This window comes from Rhinoderma darwinii, chromosome 9 (assembly GCF_050947455.1).
Source record: "Rhinoderma darwinii isolate aRhiDar2 chromosome 9, aRhiDar2.hap1, whole genome shotgun sequence".
Lineage (NCBI taxonomy): Eukaryota > Metazoa > Chordata > Amphibia > Anura > Rhinodermatidae > Rhinoderma > Rhinoderma darwinii.
This window is the reverse complement of record NC_134695.1, coordinates 11,035,987-11,047,120: the sequence shown is the minus strand read 5'-3', so window position 1 is coordinate 11,047,120 and position 11,134 is coordinate 11,035,987. Positions and strand designations below refer to the sequence as shown.

Here is an 11,134-nt window from a genome sequence, read left to right as displayed (position 1 = left end):
TGATTCTTTTCTGTTTCCTGGCTCTGCTGCTCCTGCTATGATTATTGACCTTGCTTCATTTTTGACCCTGGCTTTACTGACTATGCTCCTGCTCTGCGATTTGTACCTCATGCACTCCTGGTTTGACTCGGCTCGTTCACTACTCTTGTTGCTCACTGTGTTGCCGTGGGCAACTGCCCCATTTCCCTTAGCTTCTGTGTACCCTTGTCTGTTTGTCTGTCGTGCACTTATTGAGCGTAGGGACTGTCGCCCAGTGGTACGCCGTCGCCTAGGATGGGCCACTGCAAGAAGGCAGGGACTGAGTGGCGGGTAGATTAGGGCTCACTTGTCTGTCTCCCTACCCCGTCATTACAATATAATGCTATGTACGGAGCCGGAAACAGTTGGCTCCGTACATAGCATAGTGGTACTGCAGCTCGACGAATATTTCGTGGCCGGAGCCAACTGCCTCCAGCATGTACCTCCGATGCACGGAGGCGCTGGACCAGCTGATCTGTACGGGGTCCAGGTGTCGGACCCCCACAGATCATGTAATGATGACCTATCCAGGGGATAGGTGATCAGTTGTCAGAAGGATGGAAAACCCCCTTAACTTTGTTATTGTTTGGCACACTTTGGCATATTTAAGCCACGCCCCTTCCCCCGATTAGCCACACCTTCTTTTCTATATTTTGTATATATATTCTCTTTCCTTTCATCCACAAAATGGTGAAGAGGGAGGCCCTCACCCAATATTTTGACCAGGGCTCTCCACCAACATTGATCCAGCCGTGATTAGCGCATACATTGCTGCTTGCCACAGATTGGAATGGTTCATAACAGAACAACAGATTAATTGGAGATAAAACATTTGGTTTTGTGTTGTTGTTTTTTTATATATATTTTTGAGTAGGGTTAATTTTATAGCATTTTAATTGCCATAACAGCAGTGGTTGTGCTTTTTAAAAAAAAAAAAAAAAAAAAATAAAGATATATTTATGACCTATTTTATAACTTCTAGAAATATGGGTGGAGATAAAGTTAAGATCAAATGTATGCATGTTTATTTCAATACGGGGGTTGGAATAGGGCACTTAAAGGCAACTCCTAAGGGTAACAAAGGATCGGGCATGCTAAAATCCAGGCAATAGAATTAAAGCCAATACCACCAATATTGGTGAGCTGGGCCGACATTTATCTAATGCATCACAGATGCAGCACAGTTTTAAGGGTTGTCATTAGAAACAGTTGACAATCTTGCTGTCAAATACAGCTGAACTCCTACAGTATAATGCAGTATTAGGCTTTATTAAACGTCCGTGGAACGGCCGTTGAAACAGCGGCCGTCCCACGGACCTATGTAATTCAATGTGGCTGTTCACACAGCTGTTGTTTCAACGGACCGTGTGAAGGGTCTGTGGGAAAATAGGACATGTCTGTTCTTTTCACGCATCACGCATCCCTCCATAGACTCTCCACTATGGGGGATGCGTGACATCGCGTCCCACAGCGCTGAGCACGGATGCACCTCGGACGTGAAAAACTGCAGTTTTTCATGTCCGAGATGCGCAGCGCTCGTGTGAATCAGGCTTTAGAGTAAGAGTTTCCTATATCAGACAACTGTGCAGTGCCTGGAATATAGAAAAACACTTCCCAGAATACAAATACAGCTCTGCATATAGAGATATATTGCTAGCAAGAACTGGTGGGAGATTTCAGCTCTGGGTGAGCTGAAATTGTGAATGGAGCTCTGTACTAGAATACAGTCTGTAACTTAGGATAGGTAGAAGAGAGGTCATGCAATGTATTTATAAAGTTACTGAACTTTTTATGCAGATTAATCCTACATGTAAACAGTGAAATGGTGTTCAAAGGTAACATTCACTTATTATGAATACTGCGAGTGTAGAAGTGAAAAAGCTGAGTGATTAACTTCCAGGACCTTTTACTCCGTAATCATTGTTAGGGTATGTTCACACGGCTTAGCAAATTACATCTGAAAACAGTGCGTGTGAACATACCCTAAGACAACGCTGTACCATACTATAGTTTTACCCAAATCCGTGTTATACCTGCATTGAGTCATCATGCCATGCACATTAGGAGTCACGCATTGTTAACACTCAATGTGCTGTGCTGTCTAATCCTGGGAAAACAGACTGGGTGTGAGTGCTCGCTCAGCTCTCCCTCTACTCATGCAAAGCACCTAAACTCTGTCTTGTTCATCTGTGGATCTGACCTATTCTTTCCCTCCCTCCCATGCACCACCCTCTGCTTATCTGTCTATCTCTCCTACCTTTCTGTGTGAAGAGTCAGGGTCTCCTGTGCCCTGCTCAGTACAAGTTATATAGACAGATCACAAGGAGAGAAGAGGATATAGACAAAGGGGAGGATATAGGGGGAGAGACAAGGGAAGAGAATGAGAGAAGCAGAAAAGGAAGGCGAAGGGCTCATTCCATACACATTCTTCTATGACACACGCAAATCCTGGTAATTGGGACTATTTTCTTTTGGACAAGGAATGTTGTATTTGCTTTGTGAGAGTTTACATAGGATGGGGGTGTCTGGACCCTTTGTAATAACTATGTCCCAGTCTAATGCAGCGTTTCTCATAGTTCTCTGTTCTTGTCCCTCTCTTACCTTCCTTCTCTATTGAATAGACTGTGCATGTGAATGAATCTGAATAGAAAAGACACTGCCGGACAACTGCCTTGCAAGATTTAGGATTGGCTCGGATACCCATCCATCAAAATGGACTGCGTGATTTGCAGCTCTCTCGTATGGCTTTCTATCCTATTCCATTGTATCTTGACTCCGGTAAGTTTTACAATGGATTTACTTCACTGTATTCTGACTTCAATCATTGTTACAGATGTGGCAGAGCTGAACTTGCCACTTGGCATAATGATTTTGCATTGTGTATTATATTCCAATGTATTATCAGTTCACTGTGCACAATATTAAAGAGTTGAATGACAAACTCAGCTATCCTACATACATTCTGATTTACTGCATTGTACCCCGAAGCCGGGGACTCAGGTGATTGTATAGGGTATTGACAACGCTACATGCAATCTGTCTGGAGGCTTTACATGCATTGTCTCAAAGAGTTTAAGATTGGAAACTTTCCCCTTTTTGATGGTCCACCTGACGATCTTTCCTTAGAGCTGGTGTATTTGCTTACCTTATTTTACCTTGTTCTGAATCTGAAGAGTTGTCCAAACTGATAACATCTTATACTGAGCTGTATAATTAAAATAGCGATCAACCTGAACAGTATTACGTTACGACTTGTTCTTTCCTGATTATAGATAAGAGAAAATTTAATTCTCCAAGATTCGAATAAGACTAGTTAGCTGCAAATCAGTTCTTCCATGTGTATTCACGATGTAAAGCTCAGTACATCTACTTCTGTATGCCTACTGAATTGTAAAGTGCCACACCGATCATATACTGATGATCTCTCCACCCCATGCCCAGACAACCCCTATAAGGTTTAAGAGTGTTTTTCTGATGGAGACCCCATTTCTGGGACGAGTGTGCATTTCCTATCACTAGACACTAGCCAGGAAGGATTGCATTGAGACATAAGTGCTGAAACTATCTCTGGCAGGCACTGCATCAATACTGCCCCATACCCTAAAAGACTAGATTCAAGAAACACCGCAAAATTGGATATGTATATGGGCACAATGAAAATACCAATATAGGTTCAAATATAGAAACAATTATTAGAGACATATAAACATATATTACAGAATAAAAACAATTAAGATAAACATGCACAAAACTCAAGAGGGCTACCACCGAGATAAGTGGTCAAACACCAGCCCTCATACAACTACTGACCTCCCAACCATCAATGTGCTAATACACAGAAGGCCTCATTGCCTACAAAGCATAAAAATGTGCAAATATACAAAATGTTGCATCAATGTAACTAATAGTGTGTATAGCGCTGTTACCAATATGAGTGCTAGTGGTGAGAAATGCCACCACGCGTATCGCCACGTGGCTTCGTCAGGGGTCCTATATTTGTATTTTCAATGTGCCCATATACATACCCAATTTTGTGGTGTTTCTTGAAATAAGTGCTATAGTTATGGATAATTGATAATGTCCACTGCCGAAAACACCAACAATGGGCACGTGAGCATCAGAACTGCATCATGGAGCAATGGAAGAAGGTGGCCTGATCTGATAATTCATGTTTTATTTTACATTATGTGGAGTGTGAGGTCACTTACCTTGGGAAGAGATGGCACTAGGATGCACTATGTGAAAAAAGTCAAGCTGGTGGAGGCACTGTGATGCTCTGGACAACCTTGGGTCCTGTCATTCACGTGGATGTTACTTTGACACGTACCACCCACCAAAATATTGTTTCAGACCAAGTACACTCCTTCATGGCAACGTTATTCCCTAATGCCAGGGGCATGTTTCAGCAGAATAACGTGGCCTGCCACACTGCAGAAATTGTTCAGGAATGTTTAGAGCAACATGACAAAGAGTTCAAGCTGTTGTATGGCCTCCAAATTCCCCAGGTCTCAATCCGTTCTAGAATCTGTGGGATGTAGAGGCCCCACCTCGCAACTTATAGGACTTAAAGGGTCTGCTGCTGTCTTAGCGCCAGATACCATAGTACACCTTCAGAGGTCTTGTGGCATGCCTCGACAGGTCAGGGCTGTTTTGATGTCACCAGGGGGGCCTACACAATATTGTTTTAATGTTATGGCTGAACGCTGTATAAGCTTAGTATCTTAGACTTATTGCTCTTTGACCCTTCAAATTACTACTATGATGCCCATAAGCACCCTTGTCCAAGCTGATTTCAGGTAAATTCCTCTAAGGGTAAGTTCACACTGAATTTTTTGACACGGAAAGCGCGTCCGAAACCGCGCCAAAAAACGGCTGAAAATGCCTCCCATTGATTCAATGGGAGGCGGAGGCATTTTTTTCACGCGAGCGGAAAAAACTTTCTCACCGGAAAAAGAAGTGACATGCTCTATCTTCGGGCATTTACGTCTCTGACCTTCCATCGACATCAATGGGAGGCAGAGAAAGCGTATTTCGCAGCGTTTTTTGCCCACGGCGCTCAATGGCCGCGGACGAAAAATGCTGTGAAAATTGGCGTGCAGGCAGAGCAAAATCTGTGTGAACCCAGCCTTAGGCACCGCAGGCAAAAAAAAACTCTGCAAAATACGCTTTCTCTGCCTCCCATTGATGTCAATGGGAGGTCAGAGGCATAAACGCCCAAAGATAGGTCATGTCCCTTTTTTGTCCCGCGAGACGGTTTTTCTGCTCGCGGGAAAAAAATGCCTCCGCCTCCCATTGAAATCAATGGGAGGCATTTCGGCAGTTTTCCGACGCGGTTTCCGCATTAAAAATCTCGTCAAAAAACTCAGTGTGAACTGACCCTTTACTCTCTCCTATTGAATTTAGTTGTTTCTATTACTGAACCATTGGAAAACACAAGTTACTTTTTGTAAATAAGAAGCAGAATAGGAAACAAATCTCAACTATAAATAAGAAGGTGGACAAATAAGAACCAAATCCAGAATACTGGGGGTAGGGGGATTCTGTACTAAAGGGGTTTTCAGGGAATCTAAAATTGATGGCCTAATGTCAACCCCGCCAATCAGCTGTTTTAATGGGCCGCGGCACTTCTACGAGCGCTGCAGCCGCTTCATTGTTTGCATCGGCTTCATTTCTGTTCGTACTATCACATGCCGTTACTTTCGTAGCTGCTGTGCATGGTATTGCAGCGTTGTTCCATTCAAGTGAAGGATTGGCCATCAATTTTAAAATCCCGGATAATCCCTTTAAGAACCAACATTTCATGTCATACCCATTATACACTATGTCAACTATTCTAGGTATAGCAGAGATTCATTTGTTATTATACTGTTTTCTTGTGCAGTCCTTTTATTGTTGTCCTATGGAAACCTACAAATAATACATAGTTATATCACTGCACACGCAATATGCTTCTTCTGTATCTACTATGTTATATCCTATCCCCATAATATATTTAAAAATTCACTTGTAAATATAAGTTTCTGAGTTCTCTTCTGTGAAAAAAAATTTATTTTTAGTTAAAAAAATGTATATACAATCTGAAAGGCTTTCCGAGTCGATTGAATTATAAAGCTGCCTAGTTTATGGAGGAATGTATTTGTGCATAAGGACAGAGTTGCCATTCAGGAGTCTGTGAAAGCCGAGTGACAATGCCTGTATACACTGTAAAAGATACCATATTGGGTTTTGGACAGATAAATCTGTTCGCAGCTCACCCGCTAATTTATATAAGGGCTTATTTACACAAACGTGCAATACGTCCGTGCAACGCACGTGCTTTGCACGCGCCTCGCACGGACCTATGTTAGTCTATGGGGCCGTGCAAACAGTCCGTGATTTTCACGCAACGTATGTCCGCTGCGTGAAACTCACGACATGTCCGATATTTGTGCTTTTCTCGCGCATCACGCACCCATTGAAGTCAATGGGTGCGTGAAAATCACGCGCAGCACACGGAAGCACTTCCGTGTGACGCGCGTGATTCGCGCAACAGCAGTAAAAAGTATAATTGAAAACAGAAAAGCACCACATGCATTTTTGTTTATAAACATACAAACAGTGTCATAATGATGGCGGCTGCGCGAAAATCACGCAGCCGCGCATCATATGGTGATGACACACGGAGCTGTAAGTGCCTTTTGCGTGCGCAAAACACCAAATTTTTTGTGCGCGCAAAACGCACACGCTCGTGTAAATCCGGCCTAACTAAGAAACAGCAGAACAGAATTTTTAACATCTTGACAGAAGACAATTTAAAGAATTATATTTAATAATGTTCTAATTTTTATTTATTTTTTTAAGTCAAAATAAGACCTTTTTACATAAAACAGGTTTTGAATTACATTTACCAAAGAACAAAATTTACTTAACAGCTCCGTGTGTCAGCAGCGTTTGATGCGTGGCTGCGTGATTTTCGCGCAGCCGCCATCATTATGACACTCTGTTTGTATGTTTGGAAACAGAAAAGCACGTGGTGCTTTTCTCTTTTCATTCATACTTTTTACTGCTGTTGCGCAAATCACGCGCGTCCCACGGAAGTGCTTCCGTGTGCTGCGCGTGATTTTCACGCACCCATTGACTTCAATGGATGCGTGATGCGCGAACAGCGCACAAATATAGGACATGTCGTGCGTTTCACGCAGCGGACACACGCTGCGTGCAAGTCATGGACTGTCTGCACGGCCCCAGAGACTAACATAGGTCCGTGCGACGCGCGTGAAAATCACGCTCGTTGCACGGACGTATTACACGTTCGTGTAAATCCTCCCTTAGTAAGGTTGAAAGGAGACTCCAAGTCCATCTATGGGGTAGTGGCCAATTACTTCATATTAGGCCTTATTAACACAAACGTATATTACGTCCGTGTTACGCGCGTGAAAATCACGCGCTCGCACAGACCTATGTAAGTGAATGGGGCCGTTCAGACAGTCCATGATTTTCACGCAGCGTATGCGCGCTGAGTAAAATTTACGACATGTCCTATACTTGGCCGTTTTTCGCGCATCGCGCACCCATTGAAGTCAATGGGTGTGTGAAAATCCCGCACAGCACACGGAAGCACTTCCGTGTCCCGCACGTGATTCGCGCTACATTAGTAAAATAAATGAATGAAACAAGAAAAGCACCTCCTGCTTTTATGTTTGTAAACATAATAACAGAGTGTCTTCATGCTGCCATATGCACAGAAATCACGCAGGCAAGCACCACATACTGATGCCACACATAACTTTTGCGCGCAAAATGCAGCGTTTTTGCGCGCGCAAAACGGACACGTTCGTGTGAATAAGGCCTTAGGGTGAGAAAAATTCCAACTTGTATACTATCAATGAATGAACCATCACAACATCCTGTAGAATAGTTCCATGGTGTCACTGCTCTTACAGTAAAGAATCCTCTTCTATGTTGGTATAGAAACCTTCTCTCCTCTAGTTGTATTGTATGTCCCCATGTTATAGTTACAGGCTTTGGTATAAAAAGATCTTCAGACAGATTTTTGTACTGACCATATGCAGAACTATCCTGTAGTTTTGGGTCCATACTGAGGCATAGCCTCAGTAAACTGGGTGGAACCATGTTTTTGCTGTGTTTGGTTGAACATGAAATGGGGTATGTGTAGTATTTATCCCAATCGTGAGAATGTTGTCAGGTATGACACAGATCCATACAAAGTGCCAAAAAATGAGACAGTTAAGAAAAGCTGTAATTATACAAAGATGTGTTTTGGCTCCAAGACTCTGATCATAATAATGACTCCATACATCACCTAGTAGCACGTAGGACTTTCTAATATATCCTGCGTACTACCGGCAGAACATTCATAACGGGACTTTTTGTACTTTAGACCTTTAATGGTATTTCGCTGCGACTTTTGTTTTTTTATGTCACAGTGATATCACCAGAGATCACCAAAAATCTGTATCTACCGCTATGGCATGTCGATAGCGTGTGTTGTATGCAGATATGTTTTGTAGAAAAATACGTTTCTGCAGACTGTCTGGCTACTGCAATCAGATCATATCTGTAATAGGGGAAAAGTACTTAGCTGTTTATAGAGGAAAGGGTAGCAGAAGCTCAAAGTCTGTGGGGGAAGGTAATGGTGGAGAAAGAGCATGCAGGCTGGAAATAGATTGTGATAGAGTAAAAAAAATTATACATTGTTATGTCAAAATTAATAATGGGGCTGGTGAGACGAGTACATTATGTGTTATGTTAGATAAGTACATTGTATATTATATGTGATGAGTACATTGTGTGTTATGTGTGATGTAGGCATTGTGTTATGTATGATGAGTGTGTTATGTGTGATAAGTGCATTGCCTGTTAAGTGCAATGAGTGCATTGTGTATTATGTGTGATAAGAGCATTATGTATTATGTGTAATGAGAGCATTGTGTTTTATGCAAGATAAGTACATTGTATATTACAGTATATGTGATGAGTACATTGTGTGTTATGTGTGATAAGTGCATTGCCTGTTATGTGTGATGAGTGCATTGTGTATTATGTGCAATGAGTGCATTGCCTGTTATGTGTGATGAGTGCATTGTGTATTATGTGCAATGAGTGCATTGTGTTTTATGCGTGATAAGAGCATTATGTATTATGTGTGATAAGTGCATTGTGTTATGTGTGATGTGTACATTGTGTAATGAGAGCATTGTGTTTTATGCAAGATAAGTACATTGTATATTACAGTATATGTGATGAGTACATTGTGTGTTATGTGTGATAAGTGCATTGTGTTTTATGCTTGGTGAGTTTGTTGTGTTATGTGTGATGAGTCCATTGTGTATTAGGTGTGATGTGTGCATTGTGTATAATGTTAGACAAGTGCATTGTGTGTTATGTGTCATGAGGGCATTGTGTGTTATGTGAGATGAGTGTATTGTGTTATGTGTGATAAGTGCATTATGTTTTTATGTTTGAGTGTATTGTTTGTTATGTGTGTATTAGGTGTGATGTTTGCATTGTGTATAATGTAATGAGTGAATTGTGTGTTATGTGTGGTAAGTGCATTATGTGAGATGAGTGTATTGTGTACTATGTGTGATGAATGTACTGTTATGTGTGATGAGTTCATTGTGTATTAGGTGGGATGAATGCATTGTGTATTATGTTTGATGAATGTATTGTGTTATGTTATATGAGTGCCGCGTGTGTTATGTGTGATGAGTGCATAGTGTATTATGTCAGATGAGTACGGTGTGTGTTATGTCAGATGAGTGCCACATGTTATGTGTGATGAGTAGTGTGTATTAAGTGTGATGAGTGCATTGTGCGTTATGTGTGATGAGTGATTTGTTTTTTATGTTAGATGAGTGTATTGTATTATGTGTGATGAATGTATTGTGTATTATGTGAGATGAGTGCCGTGTGTGTTATGTGTGATGAGTGCATTGTGTATTATGTCAGATGAGTGCCGTGTGTTATGTGAGATGAGTGTCACGTGTTATATGTGATGAGTAGTGTGTATTAAGTGTGATGAGTACATTGTGCGTTATGTGTGATTAGTGCATTGTGTTTTATGTTAGATTAGTGTATTGTGTATTGTGTGATGAGCTTGTGTATTGTGTTTGATGACTGCTCTGTGGATATTATGCTGCACAGAGGGGTTTTTCTAAATCTTAATTAAAACTATATTTTCTTCTGTTTTCAGCTTTCAGTATCTCAAACTCCACAGACCCAGAAATTAGAAGGTATTATGTGCATGTTGTTTATTCTGTAGTCCTGCTACAACTGATCCAATACCTGGCCATAGATGTAACAAGTTTTTCAAACAAATTGACCAATAACAGTGATTATAGACAATAGTTGTGTCTATTAAACCAATATGTAATTGTGACATGTAACGGGACCAAAAATGTACTGTCATATACATGAACATGCTGCATTTTCCATAGACAATTAAGCGATGATTATGTAACCAATTAGACTGGGTATTCCCACTATAGACAATTATGGCATATCCACAAACTTGCTCAGCTGTTTACGTAACTCCCACAACCATGAGAACAGTCACCTCTCCATTCATTCTCTGCCTGAATGGGGACCCCTGTTCTTGAGATAGATGCTGTGATCCCCAGGCACTACCTATCAGTGGTCCCCAAATAACTTGTGGATATGATGTAATCGTCTATATTGGGAATACACTTTAAAGCGCTGATGAAAAAATATAGAATCTCTTAGGCCTCATCCATATGGCAAAGCTTTAATACAGAACCTTAAAGGCTATGTACACCTTTAAAAAGACGGGTTCAGTGACCGTGGGTCCTGCGTGTCTCTGACATGCAGGATCGAGCTGTTACCGATCATATCATAACTAAGATCTGATCGATTACAGATCTGATCAACACTGAACCTTTCAGTCCTGTGGACTTAAGCAAAAATAGTTTTTAAACACCCCCCCCTCCCCCCGAGGACACAGCCTTTTTTATTGTGGCACAGCCGATTTTTTTTAAAAATCTGACATGTGTTGCTTCATGTGGTAATGACTGTGGAATGCTTTTACCTATCCAAGTGATTATTTCTGAAAACCACCAGAATTTAGAGAAAATTTGCCAAAATGTGCATTTTTCTA

General features: G+C 41.4%; 1 protein-coding gene across 1 annotated transcript in view; it reads left to right on the top strand.

Annotated features, from left to right (window-relative positions):
- Positions 1–2,306: 2,306 nt before the first annotated feature.
- The window catches only part of LOC142660595 (vascular endothelial growth factor A-like), a 58,852-nt gene continuing 50,024 nt past the window's right edge, over positions 2,307–11,134 (top strand). The window contains exons 1-3 of the mRNA XM_075837257.1: positions 2,307–2,469; positions 2,640–2,796; positions 10,214–10,253. Coding sequence (XP_075693372.1) covers positions 2,731–2,796; positions 10,214–10,253 — 106 coding nt within the window. The 5' untranslated portion in view covers positions 2,307–2,469; positions 2,640–2,730. The remainder of the gene's footprint in view (positions 2,470–2,639; positions 2,797–10,213; positions 10,254–11,134) is intronic.